A 21,288-nucleotide genomic window follows, 5' to 3' on the forward strand; every position below is an offset into this window, starting at 1 on the left:
CCTGAGTGCTGGGTGCACCCCACCACCCCCAACCAATTTCTGGCTCCATTACAAAAACAAAAAAAACAAAAAACCACTGTTTCAATCCGTTCATCATATGGCCTGGAATTGCCCCCATGGCAATCATCCTGCCTCAGTCTCCCAAGTGCTGGATAACAAGGCCGAGGCAGCAAGTGCAGATTCTGGATACTTATGAGCAAACAGGAATGGCCCAGACTCCCCTCCCTCAAACACCCTTGACAACAAGGCTGTCCTCCAGTTCCTTCCTGGACAGGAGGTGGGTTGTGGGCCACTCTCACATAGGCGACAAGGAATACTGACCTCAGGTGTTCTTGTTGGACAACAGACCACGATGTCATTCTTCTATTACACAGTATCTAAAGTGCTGATAGCCGGGGTCCCGTGCTGCAGCACATCTGCCATCCCCACCCTGGAGGCTGGGGTACAAACTCACAAACTCAAGGCCAACCTGGAGATGTCCACACACACTGAATCTCGGACTCCAGCGCTCCTCATGAGACGCTGGGGTCTAGAGGCTGGATGTTCCTCAGTAGACATATTTAAGACTGAATAGAATACTGAGTGTGGCGTAAGATCTGGTGACCTTTCTGGACACCATTATCACAATGCATCTCAGAACTTAGTTCTGGCTCTTACATAATTTAAGGTTGATTGGTTTACATTTACCTTACCAGATGAGATCTCGGTTATTACCAAGTTGGTTAATTCTCCTAGTTTTTGTCAACTAAAAATCTGAAACAAAATCTTCACGTTTGTTTTGTAGGCAGGGTTCCTCCGTGTAGCCTGGACTGGCCTGACCCTCACTGTCTAACCGTGTAGACCAGGCTGGCCTTTCCTAGCTGAGCATCTTTCCAGCCCTTTGTTTTCATCTACGCCAAAACATGCAGCCTGAAGCAAGGCTGCACATAACATTCCCCTGCCTGCTGGGCAACTCAGACCTCAGTCTTTGACTAGCCTGTCTAAACAGCTACCAATCTTAACAAAGATCAAAGACTGGCACATGCCACGAAGCAATCCATTTATTCATTAGCATCTCCCTGATAAGCCAGCCTCTACAAACAATGAAACAGGCACAACCCGAGCTGAAGGACCCAACAGCACCCATTCTTTCCTGTTCTTTAGCTACAAACTTCATGACTTAATCTCAGCAAGAAGAACTGAAATTGAGGTATCTGATAATTCTGAACCACTGGATCCAGGGGATTTTTTGATTTAAACCCATTTTCACGAGGACCAGGAATTTCTTGCTCCTTTACAATCCACTGAACACTTGAAAAGAGCTCCAGAAGAACAGTGTGTAGCTAAGTGTGCCCGCACAGGACTCGGGACACTACACCAGACATTTGACTAGCTCTGTAGATCAAACTGGCTTTGAACTCAGAGATCCACCTATTTCTGCTTCCTGAGTGCAGGGATTAAAGGTATGTGCCATCACTGTCCTGCTCTCAATGGACATTCTTGAGGAGAAGGAGGCACTTTAGAATTAAATTTCCCGACAACACAACTAGCAAAGTCTCAATGATCTTTCCAATGTCTCTACAGACTTAGCTCTGCTTTCACCTCCATCACACTCCCATAGGGTTTCAGCAGGGGATGCACCTCTTCTTCTAGAAATCTGTGGACCTGCCAGGGATGAGCAAACACAAGACAAAAGGAAACGTTAGTTCCTTCCTCAGACCAGGCCAGCTAAAGCAGCCTCCACTGAGCACGTGCTGTCCCCAGCTGCCTATTGGCTAGGTCTCCAAGACACAGCGTGTCACAAAGACCCTCATGCCAGAGGCGGGTCACTCTAAAGTCGGCCAGGCATCCACACTGACCAGTCCCATCTGACCAGTTCCCAAGGGATTAACTCTCTTCCCCTTGCCTACACTGACCACACTACCTTAGTGAAGTCCTCCCGAGCAATGATTGTTTGCATTTAATCACGTGGCTCTGTGTACTGCATGTGGGCGTGGCCGCCCTGCCCGTGGAGGCTAAAACTGCACTGAATCCTGCGGAGCTGGGCTGGAAAGAATTTGGGCTTTTGTGATATGAGCCCTTGTGGCCTAAATATTCCTAAATATTCATTCCTTGTTTAAAAAAGCACGGTTCTAATCTTTGAGAAAAACAAAACAAAAACTAACTCTTCATTTCAAACAGCTGAGTGAGCGTGTTCTGCAGATGCCTGTGTACTGGCTGCCACGCGCCCGCTGTGGGCGCCCACTGTGAGGCAGAATTCTGAGATCCTTGGGGTGGGGAGGTCTCTACTTTTTTGTTTGTTTTGAGGCAGGGTCTCTTTACACACTTATGCAACCCCTAGAGTGTCTAGAACTCTCTATGTACCCCAGGCTGGAATTAAAGGCCCATGTCACAATGGCCAACCTCTACTATACTTTTTAGCCTCCCTACGTGGCCCTTCTTGCATTCCCCCCACAGCCCCAGAGGCCCAGGCTCTGCAACCAGCATTGTAGAGACAGCAGTCCCGAGAGTGCCCTACCGAACAGTTACCTGCTGGGGTGCTCGGCCAGTGAAAGAAGAGGGGTCCAACAGATGCTCCAACTGGGAGTGGATGGGGCTGAAGTAGGCATCTGCCCGAATGCGCTCTATGAGGTCATTGTCACCCCCTTCCTGCTTAACCACGGCAGCTGCCTGCTGGGAGAGCACTCTGATCTTCTCGTGGCAGTCCTGGGGAGAGAGGAGGCATCAGCATCATCACCAGGTGCTTAGACCTCCGCCTGCTGAGGCGGCTATTCCACAGTGACTCCTCCATGGCCTCTACTCTTGAGACGGGTGCTCCTCCTTCCCACAACCCTGTGAACCATTGGTTCTTGCTTCCTCCTCACTCCCAACAGATTCAGACCCAATGACAACCTTTTATTCTGATTCACCTTTTTTTTCCTTTGGAGAGAGGGGAGTCTATCTATGTAGCCCTGGCTAGCCCTGAACTCTGAGAGATCCACCTGCCTCTGCATCCTGAGTGCTGGGGTTTGAGGTGTGTGCCACTGTCACCATACCTGTCGGCTGCCCCCAGCTTTGACCATTGCCATGATGATGTTCTCTGTGGCCATGAAAGGCAGCTCTTGCCGGATGCGCCGTTCAATTACCTAGAAGGGGCAAGACAGATGTTTCAACATTATGAGTCACAGAGTACACCCAGTAGGTCAGGGAAATGCACAGTGGGGCTACGGACTGACACTGTTTACAGAGATGGGGGATGCAATGCTTTATTCAGGACCGCGTTTCTCAATTTTCTTATAAATTTAGATTTTCTCCCTCCCTTCCTTAAAAAAATGAAAAAGTCTTTAAGTAAACTCTCATAAGCAGCTTCATGGGAACAGCCCTCAAGACTACCAATTTGGGTGGCGAGCTGGCCCAAGAGTACTTTTGTTCCTGCACAGGACCTGGGTTTGGCTCCCAGTGGTAACATGGTTGCTCAAGACCACCCTCCCTGCACTTGCTGAACTTGACTGCTCTACTTCAATGAGTATGTGATGGAGAAGAACCCACCCCACCTGGTCAGGTACCTAGAACAGAACAAATGGCCAGGTGTGGTGGCTCACGCCTTTAACCCCAGCATCCCAGGAGGCAAAGGCAGGACACTCTGTGAGTTTAAGGCCAACCTGGTCTACATAGTGAGCCCCAGACTCAAACAATAAAAGCCAACCAACCAACCATGATGAAAACCACACAAAACGAAACAACAAAAGCAAGGTGACTAGTGCCACTTCCTCTGCCTGGCTACCTGCTGCCCAAGTCAAGACAAGTCAGGGTTTTCCTCAGTCTGTAAGCGTGTCTATGAATTAAACATATCTGCTTCCCTCTGCTGTCCTGGACTCAAGAAGAGCTCCCCTGGGCCAGACTACAGCACCCCAGTACATTCCTTCCGGAGCACTCCCCTTCCCATATCCGAGGCCTCTTACTTTGGGGTACACCACCAGTCCTTCAGAAATGTTCTGCAGGGTATTTAACACAGTATCTGCAGTGAGAAATGCTTCCGCCAAACAGAGCCGTCTACAAAACAAATGCATTCAGTTAATCAAGCGTCAGAGACCTACAAGGCGTGTCCAAGAAGCTGCCCTATTGACTTCTCATGCCTTACGTACGCTGGGCAGTTTCCTTCAGTCTCATGATGTCACTACCCCAATGTGCTCACAACCCTCTTATCTTCACTTGTAGTCCAAACCGTCTGCCCAAGCAGCAGACCTTATATGTGAGGCTCTACCTCGGACTCCAGCATCAACCTAGCCACCCCCTCACTGGCTCTTGCTCACCACTACCAAGCTGCTCTCCCCTGCAGTGGGCCTTTTCTCAGTAGCTATCAGGAGCACCCCACTCACCAAGTTCTCTCGTCAGCCACCTAGGCTGGCCTGTTGGCCCCTCTACTCGTATCCTTCTTTTCCACCCACGTGGCCACTGGGCCCAGGTGGGCTTGGACCCCTGAAGTGGTCTACCTCGTTCAATCTGCACACAAGACTCGCTAAATGACGCTGGGGAATTTCAGCAGGAAACTGAATTCAGTTTTACTGTCTACCACGGCCTTCTGTATCTGAGAGCTTAACACCCACGACTTCTGTTAGCCACAGGTTGATAACGCTTGGAAAAATAAACTGCTCAGCAGTCAGTTTCTTCACTCCCCAACTACCACAGTAACAGCAATTATTCACCAGCATTCACACAGTATCAGGTATGAGGTGCAATCTACAGATAATTTACAGAATACAGGAGATGGTTTAGCCATTAAGAGTGCTTGTTGCAGGGGCTGGAGAGACGGATCAGTGGTTAAGAGCACTGGCTGCTTTTCCAGAGGACCACAGTTTAATTCCCAGCACCCACATGGCAGCTTACAACTGTCTGTAACTCCAAGATTTAACACCCTCACACAGATATACATGCAGGCAAAATGCCAATGCACATAAAATAAAATATAAAAATTTTTTTAAGAAAGTGCTTGTTGCTCTTACAAGAACCTGGGTTCAGTTCCCAGCACCGCACGGCCAGCTTCCAACCATATGTAACTCCTGCACCAGGGAATCCAGTAGCCTTGTCTGAACTCTGTGGGCACCAGACATGCATGGTGCACACACACACACATACATGTATGCAAAATACTCATACGCATAAAATAACCTAAATTTTAAAATTATAAAATAGACAGGAGGACATGAACAAACAGGTTTTCACAGCAAAGCTAAGACTCCTCTTGGGGCTTTTAGACTCTCCATAGACTAGCTGCTACCTGTGTTCATACCTTAGCCAAAAGGGCACCATTCGCCGACTAGGTAGCTCCCTATAACCTCCTGCTTGTGTCTTTGTGTGTGCTCCTGATCACCCTTTAAGTGCCCATGTTTCCTTTCCTTTGAGACAGGGTCTCCAGGCCAGGGTGTGGTGTGGGAGGTCCTTCTGTCTATGTGTTGCTTTTATTGGTTAATGAATAAAGAACTGCTTTGAGCCTATGGCAGGGAAGAACAGAACTAGGCGGGAAAGCGAGGCTGCACGCTGGGTGAAAGAAGGGCGGAGTCAGAGAGAAACCATGTAGCCTGCAGGAGGCAGATGCTGGGAACTTTACCCCAGTAAGCCACAGCCACGTGGCGATATAGATTAATATAAATGGGCTAAATTAATATAAGAGTTAGCCAATAAAAAGCTAGAGCTAGGGGCTGGAGAGATGGCTCAGCGGTTAAGAGCACTGACTCTTCTTCCAGAGGACCTAAGTTCAATTCCCAGCAACCACATGGTGGCTCACAACCATCTGTAATGAGATATGGTGCCTTCTGGCCTGCAGGCATGCATGGAGGCAGAATGTTGTATACATAATAAATAAATAAAAAAAAGATCTTAAAAAAAAAAAAAGCTAGAGCTAATGGGCCAAGCAGTGATTTAATTAATATAGTTTCTAGCTAGCCAGGCAGCTGGGAACCAACAAGTGACCTCCCTCCAACAAGGGTGGAAGCTGACTCCCTATGAGAATGGCCTTGAATTTCTAATGTTCTTGCCTCCAACCCTGTCCCCACGGAGAGCTGGAATTACAGGTGTAATGGGAATCGAATCATAGGCTTTGTGCACACTAGGCAAGCACGCTACCAATAAGCTACATCTTGACACGACACTCCCTTCCTAAGCCATAAGCCATCGGCTCCTTTAGGAAGGCTGCCTGGAGCCTTCAATCACTGCACTAGGAGCTCAGCAGCAAGCAAACTGCTCCAGCCAAAGCTGCTTGAGGATAAGGAAGAAAGCAGACATGTTCAAATCTGCCTTTCTGCTTCCTTCCTCTAGAGCTCCTCCCATTGTGCTGCGTGTGTTGTCCCAGTCACTGACCTGTTGGCACTGTCATCCAGTGTGCGCTCAAACCACTGCACAGAAGCTGTCTGTAGTGGGTCCATGACAAGGGCCATTAGGTGACGGGCCAGGCTGCAGCAGCGTTCGGAGCGCATGGGGTTCCGCTTGTATGGCATCGCACTCGAACCTGCCCAGAGAAGAGGACAGGATGCAAGGACAGAAAGGGATCTAGGGACAGCAAATGCACAAACATCTGCTGGGCATACCTGAAAAGCCACGGGGATACCCACACGCCTCTCCAGCAGGAGGTACCCACACACCTCTCCAGCAGGGGATACCCACATGCCTCTCCAGTAGCCACTACTTCACACTCACCAATCTGCTGCTTCTCAAAGGGTTCCTCCATCTCCTTCAGGTTCGCCAGGAGACGTATGTCAGTGCAAATCTAGGGAGGCAGACCAGGCATCATTCCATGCTTGCTACACAGGGGACCTGGGGCCAGGCCAGGTGCCAAGCTCTTTTTCGGTTTGTTTGTTTCTGAGACAGGATCTCTCTGTGTAGCCCTGAATGTCCTGAAACTCACTCTGTAGACCAGGCTGGCCTTGAAATCAGAGATCCACACCTGCCTCTGCCTCCTGGGTGCTGGGATTAAATGTGTGCCACCACTGCCAGGCAGGTAATAAACTCTGAGCATGTGCTGTTGCTGAGTTCAAAGCCAGCCCTACCCTCCTAGAAGCCCACAGAGTTTCTTCTACTCAGGTTTTGTTCCTAAAAAACAGAGCTGACGAATACAAAGAGCAGACTAGGAAGGTGGCTCTGTACTGCAGGCTGGCCTGGAATGCCCAGGGTCCCGGGTTCTAAGGACCATAGAACAGAAACAGAGACATTCTTAGCCAAGAACTGTGTCAAGTGGCAGGAAGCTGATTGTGGTGGCTCTAACCTCAGTGGTTGAGTCGTCTAGGCTAGCCTGGGCTATACAGGAACACTCTGACTTGAGTGCAAAAGAGAAAGAGACATAGATCATGGAAAGGTAAGACGATTATGTGTTTTTTCTCTTTAAGACAGGGTCTCATGTAGCTCAGGATGGCTTTCAGCTTGCTATGTAGCCAAAGAAGACCTTGAACCAATTCTGCCTCTCCCTCTAATGTGATGGAACCACAGGCCCATGCTACTATTTGCCTGGCTGCAGAATTTTGAGTTTAATATATCCTTCAACAGATGAACATGTTGTAGATGTAGGATTAACTTCCTTCCCTTTGGCACATCTCAATTTAAAGGCTTTCCTTATAGGTCCCAAATTATCACGACTAACGTACTGAGATACGATTAACTGAAAGTTCGTGTGTCAAATATTTCTTTATACTGTGTGACTATGTCGCTGGGATTGGTTTAATAATTAAGCAGACAGGCCAATAGCTGAACAGGGTAGTTAGGCGGGACACAGGGAGAAGCAAGATGAGCATCCACTGAGAAAATGTACCAAGCCACATGGCAGAGCGTGGAGAAGAAACATGGGTTAATTTAAATGTAAGAGTTAGCTAGTAAGACTCCACTCGGTTATTTGGGAACCGGCAAGTGGGAAAGACACTTCTGCCCACAAGCCTGGGGCTTCTTTGGTCTGTCTGAGGGTTCCTTAAAGTTCCCACCCTGCAAGCTGCTGCCCTTACCTTGTGCACTGATGCCCCTAAGCTGGCCAGCACAGACAGCACTTCAATGTCCACTTTTCGTGTATAGGTCTGTCCTGTGATGATGAAAGCTCTAGAAATAAACAAAAAAGAGATCTATGTTAAAATATGTGACTATCAGGCTGGAGAGATGGCTCAGAGGCTCAGACCTCATCCAGAGGTCCTGAGTTCAATTCCCACAACCACATGGTGGCTCACACCCATTATAATGGGATCTGGTGCCCTCTTCTGAAATGCAAGCAAAACATTGTCTACATAATAAATAAATAAATCTTTTAAAAAAATATATATGACTATGACTGAGTGGTGGTGCATGCCTTTAATCCCAGCACTTGGGAGGCAGAAGCAGATGGATCTCTGTGAGTTCGAGGCCAACTTGGTCTAGAGAGCTAGTTCCAGAGTAGCCAGGATCACACAAAAAAACACTTTGTCTTGAACAAAAAAGAAAAAATTCGAGACCAGCCTGGTCTACAGAGGTAGTTCCAGGACAGGCTCCAAAGCCACAGAGAAACCCTGTCTCGAAAAACCAAAAAAAAAAAAAAAAAAAAAAAAAAGATATGTGGTGCACATCTTTAATTCCAGCACTCTGGAGGCAGAGGCAGGCGGACAGATCTCTGTGTTTGAGGTCAGCCTGGTCTACATAGCAAGCAACTGAACAGCCAAGACTACACAGAGAAACCTTATCTCAACAACAACAGAAAGAAAGGAAGGAAGAGAGAGAGAGAGAAAAGAGACTGTGATATACACAAACCAAAAATGACCCAAGTGATGGCTTGGCTTCCAGGAATCCTCAGTTATGCCCTAACAGGTAACTGGCTTCTAAATTAAGTTCTTTCTCCTGTTTAATAATCCCCAGCAATGCGGAGGAGGCAGAACCTAGAACACTATGTCCCCTGCGACTCCATGAGGTGCCCAGGAAAAGGAATCATGGAGGCGCCTGGTGGAGCTCAACATTGGTGGCCAGAGTCACAGCTACTCACTGAGGGTCCCAGGAAAGACACAGAAGCATTGACACATCCAGGCACGGGGACTGAGGACTGTAGCCCTCACAGCTGAGGCTGGAGGACTTTGGTGAATTCAAGTTCAGTCTGGGCTTTACCAAGTGAGACTTTATCTCAAACAAACAAACAAACCCAGAACAGAAGAGCAATATGTGCAAAGCTGCTATAAGGAAACCTAGGGGTTGGAAAGATGGCTCAGTGGTTAAGAGCACCTACTGCTTTTTCTCTCTCTCTTTCTTTCTTCCTTTCTGTCTTTCTTTCTCTTTCTTTCTGTTTTTTTTTTTTTTTTGAGAAAGGATCTTTTATGTATATAAGACAACTATGTAGCCATTATTGTCTTGGAACTCAGAGGTCTGCCTGCCTTTGTCTCTTGAATACTAGGATTAAAGTTGTGTACCACTATGCCCAGTTTCAGTTACTGTTTTTGAAGGGGACTGAGGTTTGATACCCAGCACCTACATGGCGGTTCACAACTGTCCGTAATGCCAAGTCCCAAGGGATCTGACACTCCCTTCTGGCCTCCATGAGCACTGTGTGCACATGCTATACAGACATAAACAAAGACAAAACATCCAGATAAATAAAATAGATAAGTAAGGGACGGGAGAGATGTCTTGGCAGTAAATACACTGTTGCACCCACAGAGGATCTGGGTTTGATCCCAGACATACACAGTGGCTTACAACCATCCCAAACTCCAGTTCCAGGGATTCCAAAGCCCTCTTCTGACCTCTGCAGGCACCAGCCACAAGTGCAAATGTAATACACAGACATGCAGGTAAAACATTCATACACACACACACACGAAAAGGAGGAAAAGGAGGAACAGTTGAATTTAGAGACCCATCATTTTCCCAGAAATGTACCTCTTAAACCCTGCCTTCTCTGTCACCATCTTATCCAGCTGCTCCACCTTTAAGAAAGACAAGACACACCTGTTAGAATCCAGCTGTTCAAAGGCTGAACGGTGATCCACGATTTAACCCAGCACTCGGGGGCAGAGGCAGGAGAATCTCTGTGAGTCTGAGGCCAGCCTGGTCTACAGAGCATTCCAGTGCAGCCAAAGCTACACATAGAAACTCTGTCTTGAAAAACCCAAAATAAAAAAGAGCACTTGTTCCTCTTCCAGACGACCCAGGTTAAATTCCCAGCACCCACATGGCAGCTCACAACTGTACTTAACTCCAGTTTCAGGGAACCTAACACCCTTACGACAATGTACATAAAGTAAAATTAAATGGAAGGAAGAAGAAAGAAATGTAGGTGTGCAGCCTGAGTATACGTGGACTGGTCACCTAGCCGGGTCTTGGGCCTCTTCCGACACATTCTGAATCAGTCCTATCAAGCCAGAGACAGCCTTGTCTTGTGGGCTGGTACCACTGAGTTAAGCTGTCACTTTCAGAATACCCTTTTTTGGGTACTGCATACCTTAAGAAATGAATGCAGTATGGGTGTATTTTTATTATATTGTTTAAATACTTTTGTGTGTGCATGAGCACACACTCACATGACACGAGAGTGGAAACAGGACAGCTTGCAGGAGCTGGTTCTTTCCTTCCACCATGTGGGTCCTGGAACTGGCTCAACTATCCGTTTTGCTGGCCCTCAGAATACCTTCTGGTGGTCCCCCTCGAAGAGCTGCAGGAAGCTGGCCTGGGTGCCGGTAGTACCCTTCACTCCCCGAAAGCGGAGCTCATCACGGACACGCTTCAAGTTCTGGAGGTCCACGCAGAGATCTTGAATCCAAAGGCAGCAGCGTTTCCCAACCGTGGTCAGCTGAGCAGGCCTGAAAGGAGGACAGAAAGAACATTGAGGCCACCATTACCAGCTGGAGAGGTAGTGAAGTGAAAACTGGGGAAAAGTAAGACAAACAGCGGCTAAAAGCCTGAGCAAAGGAAGGACGCAGGGCAGCAGTGCTACCGCAAACTAACCCAAAGGGCGACTAGCATACTCCTTTACCAAGTCCTTTTCACCCCTGGAATCCCAGCACCTGGGAGGCTAAAGGCAGTAGGTATAAGGCCAGTATGTATTACTCAGGAAACATTGTCTTTCAACAAAACAAAACAAAACCATGAACCGAAAAAAAAGAAGAAAACAACAACCACCACCAAAAACAAACCATGGACTGGTAAGATGACTCAATGGGCAAAGGTTCTTGCCTGCAAGCCTGATAACATGAATCTGGTCTCTGGGACTCACATGGAGGAAGGAGAGAATCAAGAGTCCTACAAATTGTCCTCTGACCTCCATCCACATGCCCCAATACAAATGGAAAGAACATGGATTTTTAGCCAGGCAGTGATACACACCTTTAATCCCAGCACCTGTGAGTTTGAGGCCAGCTTGGTCTACAGAGTGAGTTCTAGGACAGTCAAGGCTACACAGAGAAACCCTACCTCAAAAAAAAAATTTGTTTGAAAGAGGCTATTTTCTTTCTAGGTTCTGGGGATGGAATCCAGAGCCTCTACAGCTTAAAGAGACAAGATTACCGACATAAAACTGCAGCGCCTAGAGGTGTTTTAATCAAAGGCTAGGGACAAAGTAATTGTGTAGACGACCAGATGTTGATAAGAAATGCCTACAACAAAATCACAACCATCTGTACTGAGATCTGGCGCCCTCCTCTGGCGTGCAGGCATACATCGAGGCAGAATGTTGTATATATAATAAATAAATCTTTAAAAAAAATTAAAAAAAGAAATGCCTACAACAGCCAGTGACATCCGATCACACTGGGAAATCCTAAACAAGACTTCCTTGCTGACTCCTGCGCAGACTGACCTGTGTGGGCAGCACATGGCCGCACTAATCATGGCAGTTGTGAATACCAACCCAACCGATGCTCACAACTGAAGGGGCAAACAAAAAAGGGCAGATCTATGGATAGGATGCTGCCCAGTCATTAGAAAAAATGAATTCCAGACACATACTACACCATGATCAGATACATTTTACACCAAAGAAGTCATCCACAGAAGGGCATACACTGTACATGACTCCATTTAGATGCAGTCTCTGAGGTGAGCAAATCTACAGACAAAAACCAGGGTTGTTTGCCAGGGTGGGGAGGGGTGGCAGAAGAGATCGCTGATGGAGATATTATAAAATTAAGGTGTTAATTATCACACACTGTAAATATACTAAAAATAATTTAGCATTCTAAAGGTGATACGAGGTTTTTAGGGCTGTATTTAGTGATTATAGAAATGTTTATGTATTCTAAAAATAAAAACTACAGGGCTGGGATTAATCCTGCCATGCATCACGGGGAGGCAGATGCAGGCAGAGCTCTTCAGGTTTGAGGTTAGCCTGGTCTACACAGGAGTTTCAAGCTAGCCAGAGTGCAGTGAGCCCTGTCAGAAACAAAACAAAATAAAATAAGAAAAGCAGAAAGAACAGGGTTTGGAATACAGCGCTAGGGGAGAGCTTCTGTCAGCATACACACAGACCAAAAGGGCACCATATCTCATCACAGGTGGTTGTGAGCCACCATGTGGTTGCTGGGAATTGAACTCAGGACCTCTGGAAGAGCAGCCTCTTAACCTCTGAGCCATCTCTCCAGCCCCTTCACACTGTCTTATGAGCAACATTCTGTTGGGTATTACTCCAACCTCTGGGTATACTGTAGCTTATTTAATCATTTATTCTTTTATCTGTCAAGTCATCTAGACTGGTTTCAGTGATACCACAAATGACATTCTCACATAATGCTTTCCCCTGAGTCTGGATTACTGCCCTGGGCTAGACACTTAAAAAAATAAAAAATAATAATAAAAAAGCTGGGGCTGGAGAGATGGCTCAGTGGTTAAGAGCATTGCCTGCTCTTCCAAAGGTCCTGAGTTCAATTCCCAGCAACCACATGGTGGCTCACAACCATCTGTAATGAGGTCTGGCGCCCTCTTCTGGCCTGCAGGCATACAAGCAGACAGAATACTGTATACTAAATAAATAAATATTTAAAAAAAATAAAAAAGCTGGATGGTGGTGGTGCACGCCTTTAATCCCAGCACTTGGATCTCTGTGAGTTCAAGGCCAGCCTGGTCTACAGACAGAGTTCCAGGATAGGATCCAAAGCTACAGAGAGAAACCCTGTCTCAACAAAACAAAACAAAACAAAAAACCCCAAAAAAAGAAAGAAAAGATTAAAAAGGAATGTGAGGGGCTGGAGAGATGGCTCGGCAGTTACAACACTGGCCACTCTTCCAGAGGACCTGGGCTCCATTCCACACAGGGATTTATAACCTGTAACTCTAGCTTCAGGGGATCTGATGCCTTTTTCTGGTCTCTCAGACATCAGACATGCAAGTGGTAGAGAAACATGCATACATGCAGACAAAACATGCACACACATTAAAAAAGAAGATAAGTTTGTGAATGATTCTTTGCTTTTGATAACTACAAACTGCTAATTCTTGGGCCAGTGAGGTAGTTCAGTTGGTAAGGAGTCTACTAGCCAGTCTGATGGCCTGAGTTCAGTCCCTGGACCACATCATGGAAGGAAGGAGCGAACTCTTACAAGTTGTCCTCTGGCCCCCATCTGTGCAGCCATGACTGCACTCAAATGAATAAATAAATTTAAATAAACACCGTCATTAAAAAGTTATATTTTCATCATTGAGATGGTCTCACAGTGTTGTCTGTCTAGCCTACACCTTGTGGGCTGAAGCTACTTTCCACCCCAGGCCGTCAGTAGCTGGAACTACACTTGCATCCCTCCATGCATGGGACTACGCTTGTCTGCCTCCATGCATGCGTCAATGTAGCTTATTCACTCTTTCTTGTCATTCTGGATGCAGACTCAGGAGTTCAATCATGCCAGACAATCACATTCCCATGAAGCAACAGCCCCAGTCCCCGGAGAAAGCTTCTAATCAAAGCTTCGGACACGTTTCTCACCAGTGTCCCGAGTTATTGGCCTCAACAGCACACAGTAAGTTCAATTTCCCAGCAGTCATCTTATCACTTACTGAAAATGTGTGAAACCCAAGGTGGGCAGAGCAGCGTGTTCCTTAGCAAAATCAGCAAGCCTCGAGATCACTCTAGCAAGCTACAAGAAAGAGCACGTGGGGGAAAGGGTGTGAATTAACTGAGTTCTTTATGTAACTTCAGCTAAATGTTCCCAAAATTTAACACAAAATTACACCTTCAGCTCAGTGAAGAGAGTGCTCAGGTCATTTCACCTTTGTGTCCTGAAGTCCCCGGGCAAGGACCACAGGACCAGCATCTGAAAGCTGAGTCGACTCCCTACCATGCCTCGAGCTATTTTAAGACCATTGCAGAAGAACAGGACCAAGTCATGGCTAACCCGACACACTCCGGCAATGCGTCTCTGGTTGCACCGACTACATTTAAAAGGCTTTAAAGCAATCAACCACTTCTACTCTTCCAGGGTGGCCTTTAATTCTGAAATTAATCTTTCCCACCGCAGGGATTAAGGATGCGTGAACACCGTATTTATGTTTTAACCCAAGAAGAAACAATTAACTCCACAGATGACTTACAGAGTCCCTGACTTGACAACATTAGGTACAGACACTGCCTGAATCCACACAATTTCAGATCGCTCCTATTATGAGGCATTTAAACTGGTAGTAAACTCCTGTCAGCATCTTACCTTTGGCAAAAGCAGGTCAAATGCATTTCTCAGAATAATGAGGTCCTGAAAAAGAAAATTCAAAGGTTTCACATTAAACAGTGTCAAATAGTAGTATTATAGTTTTAATACTTTCTGCCATTAGAGCTGGTGTCTCAGCTAGCAAGCAACCCATCTCATCATCAGCAAACAAATGTGCTCCAAAAGATGTCAAGAGGCTGTTTTTCCCTCACCACCATTTAAAAACATGGAAGTGGGGGTGGGGATGTAGCTCAGTGGGCAGAATATTCACCTAGCGCATGCAAGGCCATGGGCTCCAGCCCCAGCAGCACTCACCTAGAAAGGTGGCAAATACCTGCAGTCTCAGCACTTGAGAAGCAGAGGCAGGAGGATCACATATTCAAGGCTATCCTTGCCCACACAGCACGTTCAGGTTAAAGATTAGTTGGTATTGGCTACAGGAGATGCTCTTGGGGGTGGGGAGCAACATACGGAGCAGTAGGACTACTGGGTTACGGGGACACATAAGGACAAAACCTTTATTGGCCACACTGACTCATTTCTTCTTTCTTATATGAGACTTTCCATCACTAGTCTCCCTTTTTCTCACCTGCTTGTTTGCTTGCTCATTCATTCATTCATTCATTCATTCATTCATTCATTCATTCATTCATTCGAGGTAAGGTCTCTATGTATCTCTGGTTGTCACAGAACTCACTCTGTCCCTGCCTCTGTCTCCCGAATGCTGGGATTACAGGTTGAAGCCTCCCTCTCCTGGTCATCTATACCTGTTAGCACAGGAAGGCATCTAGAACATCAAGGTTTAAGAAGCTGCAGTTTCTCAGAGAAGAATCTAGTGTCTCATGTGTACCAGACAAGTGAGCAACCACTGAGCTCCACCTGCAGGCCGCCAAGCTGCTCTCACGGGAGGTAAGAGAACGTATTTTGGGTGACTTCGAAGCAGGCCCCCACATCACAAGGATCACAGACAAAGCATCACTGGGAACTTTAAAAAAAAATGATTTTCCGAGTCAACAAGATGGCTCAGCGGGCAGAGGTGCTTGTCGCCGAGGCTGCCAGACCTGAGCTGCACCTCAAGGGCCTACACGCTGGAAAGGGAACGCCAGCTGCCTATGTTGTTCTCTGATCCTCATGCTCACACCATGGTACACATAACCCCCCAATAAGTAAGTACATGCAGTAAAAGAGTATTTTCCAAGAGGAGGATTATTCTTCCTCATCTGACCCTTACATAGATATCTTTAATTATGCATTATTTAAAACTAAAGAGGAGCTGGCCCCCGTGGCTCCCGCCTGTACTCAACTACTCAGATGGCTGAGGCAGGAAGTAGAGGACCAGTCTAGGTAACACAATCATGTGCTGAGACCCCATCGCAAAAGCAAAAGTCGGGAGTGATGCACACCCTTAACCCCTGCGCTTGGGAGGCAGAAACTGGATCTCCGAGTTTGATGCCAGCCTGGTCTACAGAGTGAGACCCTGCCTCAAAAAAATGTCATCTTCATCTAAAATTTATTTGGAATCTAATTTCAGGTCTCACAGGGGCAGAGTGACAAGTACTGAAGTCCTGGTAGTGCGTACGTTTCAAATGACCCTCCTCCTCGGGGTCTCAAGCTGTTTACAGGAATGCGCCACTGCACCCAACCTACAGAGCGCCTGGCTCTTCTACTTATGTAGTCACAAGTTGCTTCTTACACCGTTCTGTATACATTTCCTCACATGCAGAAATGGGGATAACGAAGTCACACTCAAATGACTCAGTGCTCTGTGAACTCAGGGACAGGTCAGCTTTTCTGGAACTAGAGGCAGAAACAGCGGCTGACTACAGAGATGCTTCACTGGTTAAATGCACTGGCTGCTCTTCCAGAAGACCTGGGTTCGAGTCTCAGCATCTACACAACAGCTAACAACCCGCTGTAACCCCAGCTCCAAGGGATCCCACACTTTCTTCTCACTGGGCAGGCATGGCACACACACAGTACACAGACATCTATGCAGACAAAGCACCCAAACACACAGAGTAAATAATAATTACAAACGAACAACTGTGATACTATTCTCTCTTTTCAGAAGCCAACAGTGCTTAGAAAGGCCCCCGGTCAGTTTGGAAAATTAAGAACACACAAATATATTATAAAGGCTGGATCCCAAGCACAAGCTGCACAGGCTCCTACTGTATTGTCTCCGACGTAACAGGAGGTGGCACCGAGGTGAATGATGCCGGCAGCTTTGGGACAGCAGCGGCCGAATGTGTGCACGTGAGCCATCACGTCGTGCCGCAGGCGCTTCTCTTCCTCAGCTGCCATCTGGAAGTCAATGTTGCTCAGGTTTGACTTCATCTCCTGGATCTGGTCATCTGTGATAGGCAAACCCAGGGTCTGCAGAACACGCAAAACAAAGTCCAGTAACCTTTATGTTCAAGTATGTGAAATGAATTAATTCTAAAATTAAAACCTGGGGCGACAAGTTCAAGTGTATGGGTTCCAGGAGGAGGCATGGAGGAATTTTCTAAGAAAACTCCTAAACAGGAAACAACAGAGTCCTGGTGTTGACTGTTAACTCCTGCCTCTCTCGTTCTTGTCTTTGGGCTCACGTGTCATCAAAAAAGGCCTTCTCTAGCGTCCCGTGTCAACGCTGTTCCTTAGCCTGGCTTTATTCAGCACACCTGCCGCTGTATGACATTGTCACACATTAATTAACCTATCCCGCTCTCTTGAAAGCACACTGCATGAGGAGAGAGCTTTGCTCTATTTATTACTTAATCCTTTAGGCACCTCAGTGTACAAAGTGTGGCGGCCTTACACCTGACTCAGCTGTACTTACAGCAACTAAACAGCCATTCCATAATGCTGGGCTTAGTGCGGTCGTGCTGTGGTCCCAGCACTTTGGAAGGAGAAGCAGAAGGACCCCGATTCATGTCAAACACTCTCTCCAAAGGAAAACAAGCCCGGCTTAGTTGCTAAAACGCTTGCCAGGAAAGCCTGCACTCATGCAGAGGTGGAAGGAGAGAACCTATTCCACAAAGATTGGTCACATAACGTCCATACATGTGTCCCCACCACACACACACCCATAGATTAATACTATGATGCTGGGAATCTCTTGTAGTCCTCCTAATCTTTCATTTCTCTCTCTTGTTTTGTTTTGCTTTTTCGAGACAGAGTCTTTGTGTAGTCCTGGCTGTCCTGGAACTCTGTAGACCAGGCTATCCTCAAACTCATAGAGACTTGTCTGTCTTTATCTTTAATCCAGTGCTGGGACCAAAGGTAGGCACCACCACCACTGGGTCACTTCTCATTTTTTTTTTAAATTTATTTTATTTTATGTGTATGGTACAGTAGTGGTACGAATTTCTCAGTGGTAACCAACAGCTCTAAAACTGGACTTAAGGCCTGCTCAAACAGAAGGGAAATCATGCCCAGTTCTGGAAACTAGCTGGGCTAATGAAGTCACGGATCTTGGAGAACCTGCAATGGATAACCTGTAAACTACATTCTAAATATTTGTCTTTAAATCCACAGCTAAGTGTAGGTCTCACTCCCATCAAAGAAACTTCTTGAGTCCATCACAGAGAACCATAACCTATCAGGACAGGGTTGTGAAGCCCAGTCCCAACTGATACATCTATAGCACCATTGCACATAAGGCTCAGAGATCCTGGCAGAAGGGGGGTCAGAAAGACTGTGAGAGACAGAGGAAAAGGGGATTTGTCGTGAAATTGTGTCTCCTAGAAACGCCAGAAGCTATACCCACGAAGTCTCACCAACACGGCTGCCTAAATGTGAGCTGAACCAATCACAGACATGCTAACAAGGAAGGGGTGACGCTCAGGAGGCCTCAACTCTAGACAAAACACGACAGCCAACTAAGGAATGCTGAGAGCAGAACAGTCTTCCCCGAGGTTATCCAACACCAAATGGTCAGCCGGGAAACAGACATGCAAGTAACATTATACGTACTGAGCAGGTTGTTTATATATACTGGGAACACACACACCAACAACTATTAAGAAAAGGAGCTTGTGTGTTTTGAGAAAGAGCAAGGCGCGCGCGCGCGCGTGCGTGTGTGTGTGTGTGTGTGTGTGTGTGTGAGAGAGAGAGAGAGAGAGACAGAGAGAGAGAGATAGAGAGAGAGAGATAGAGAGAGAGAGGGAGAGAGAGAGAGGCAGGTTACATGGGAGAGGGAGAGGCTGGAAGGAAACAGAAGGGAGAGAAGCAATTATAATCTCAAAAAGTAATTCAAATAAAACTTATGTACATATGTGTACGTGCGTGCATGTGGCCTTTCACGTGAGGGCAGGTTCCAGTAGGATCTAGAAAGGATGTTGGATCCCCTGTAACTGTGGTGTTACAGGCAGTTGTGAGCTGCCTGATATCAGTGCTGGGAACTCAAGCCAGGTCCTCTGCAAGAGCAGCACAAGCCCTTAGCTGCTGTGCTGAGCCACCGCTCCATCAACAAAGCTTCTCTTCCTTTAAATGGGGGGAAGAATACATGCTGTTTACACATATTTAAGGACTGTTAGACTACCATAGAAGGCCTTAAAGCAGGCTTGGGACCAGAAAGCACTGGAGAAATTGCTGCCATCCTTTTAGTGATGTCTGGAAGCACAGTGGAGGGGTTAGACAGGGAATGCAGGATGAAGGTTTGCTTCCTAGGCACTGAGTTCTTGGTGAGCACACTGCTAACCTGCTCTTAAACTTGAGAAGCATTACAGCTCTCTGGATCACCTTCTGCTTCCATCACCTTCTCTGGAAAACCTCTTTTTCAATACATTTTAAAAAAATACTGGGCTGAGGTCAGACAGTGGTGGCGCACGCCTGTAATCCCAGCACTTAGGAGGTAGAGGCAGGAGGATCTCTGAGTTTAAGGCCAGCCTGGTCTACAGAGCAAGACCCAACAGCAAAGTCTACAAAGAGAAACCCTGTCTTGGGGGAGGGCGGTGTGTGTGTCTGTATGTATGCATGCATGGATGTAAGTATATACTAGGATGAATAAATTGTACATGCAGCCCATGTAAGAGAAACTATTAAAGTGACGGTATTGTCGAACCCTTTAACCTCACACTTAGGAGGCAGAGGCAGGCTGATCTCTAAATTTAAGGCCAGCTATGCTACACAGTGAGACAGTGAGACATCATCTCCAAAGACAGACAAACCAACCTCCCCAAACACTTAAAATCAAACCACTATCAAAAAACAACTCTGCAAACCCACAAATCCCCTACAATAAACACTTGCCCAGATCCTCCCTTCTCAGAACAAAATACATCCAAGGAAGAAACAATAGCAGCGCAGAAACAGATTCCAAAGCTGTCACTAACTTCAAAGGCACCGAGGAAGATGGAGAGGTTAAGGGTTCAGCTTAGGCCCTGCAATGGATCCAGGTTCAAATCCCAGCTCTGCTGTCAGGAGCCAGCTCGGTAACCGAGGGCAAGCCTTGCTCCCTACAGACTTGGTTTTGTCCCTCACAAGAAAAAAAAATGTGGACTGCAAACATGGCTCAGTGATTAAGAGCACTTGCAGAGGACCCACGTGGCAGCTTACAACAGGCTGTCAACTAATTCCCTCTCCAGGCAACCAGGTATGTGTGTGTGGAACATGCATAAATGGAGACAAAACATTTACACGCAAAAAAATTAAATATAAATACGTCTGTTAAAAAAGGTGGGGGAAATCATCAAGTTTGCAACGCAGCTAAAACAAACTTTTTTTTGCCATTTATTTTTTGGTTCGTGTGTGTGTGTATGTGTTTGTCTGTGTATGTGTGAGCGCGCGTGGAGGTTGGAAGGCAAATACTATCCACCACGTCGACCGGGGCTCGAACTCCCGTCTGCAAGCTTGGCAGCAAGCGCATCCTCCCCCCCCCCCGCCTGCAAGGTTTAAATGACATGTGCCATGAGTTGTGCTGTGGAAGGAAGCTAATTCCCAAAGCCTTGGCCAAACTGAAGTCTTCCAAAGGATGCGCAGGACTTTGGGACTGTTGCCGAGGCAACAGGTGCTCGGGTTGTGACCTTCCACGCGACCCGGGGCACGGCCAGTTACCTGCTCAGCTTCCGCCAGCCACAGCCACAGCTGCCGCCACGTCTGGAACTTGTACCTGTCGCTGAACAAGAAGCACATCTCGTGGCTGGCATAGCGGGACGCCAGCGGAGAACGGTAGCTTTCAGGACCGCCAGGGTCTCCGGCTGCAGCCATTTTCAGCACGCGACCGCGGCAGCGACAGACACGAGCAGCACGGACAAAGGCGGAAGCCTGGGCACGCGCTGGGCGGGACTTCCTCTCTCGGCTCCGCCCCCAAGCGTAGCGTTGACCTGGGTGGTGAAAGTGCCGGTTTCGTCCACCCCTGCTGCTGTGTCAAGGCGTTTAGCTTGGTTTGTACGGAACACGATTAAAACTTCTTAATCGATGCCCACCCGGTGCCTCCTCAGTGCTCTCCATCTGAGGAACACACATTAGCACCAGCCTTTAACACAGAAAGGGAGGTTCCGGAGGCATTCGCAGGGACGCCGGGAAGGAGCTCCAGTGGAGCCTGGAAGTACTGCGACCCGGCAGGAACCTGACTCCGCGGGAGACAAACTCCTAACCCCCTGCGGGTTCCGTGCTCTGAGAGCTGCCTGTCAGAATTAAGTCAACAATCCAACCCGTGACCGCTCCGGAACAAATCCAATCCGAAATTCAATTTTTCTGTGGCAGAATAAAAATGAAAATCGTATAC

At 47.2% G+C, this 21,288-nt stretch overlaps 1 protein-coding gene across 1 annotated transcript; it reads right to left on the reverse strand.

Moving 5' to 3' along the window:
• Positions 1-1,022: 1,022 nt before the first annotated feature.
• Adsl (adenylosuccinate lyase) lies at positions 1,023-20,828 on the reverse strand. Its single transcript, XM_075959830.1, has 13 exons — positions 20,616-20,828; positions 16,749-16,952; positions 14,577-14,621; positions 13,930-14,009; positions 10,577-10,748; positions 9,829-9,875; positions 7,944-8,034; positions 6,652-6,721; positions 6,316-6,463; positions 3,921-4,011; positions 3,015-3,104; positions 2,509-2,685; positions 1,023-1,644 (listed from the first exon to the last, which is right to left on the reverse strand). The coding sequence occupies exons 1-13, from the start codon at positions 20,766-20,768 to the stop codon at positions 1,558-1,560; spliced, it is 1,455 nt and encodes a 484-aa protein (XP_075815945.1). The 5' UTR covers positions 20,769-20,828; the 3' UTR covers positions 1,023-1,557.
• Between the last annotated feature and the right edge of the window lie 460 nt (positions 20,829-21,288).

This window comes from Microtus pennsylvanicus, chromosome 2 (assembly GCF_037038515.1).
Source record: "Microtus pennsylvanicus isolate mMicPen1 chromosome 2, mMicPen1.hap1, whole genome shotgun sequence".
Taxonomy (NCBI): domain Eukaryota; kingdom Metazoa; phylum Chordata; class Mammalia; order Rodentia; family Cricetidae; genus Microtus; species Microtus pennsylvanicus.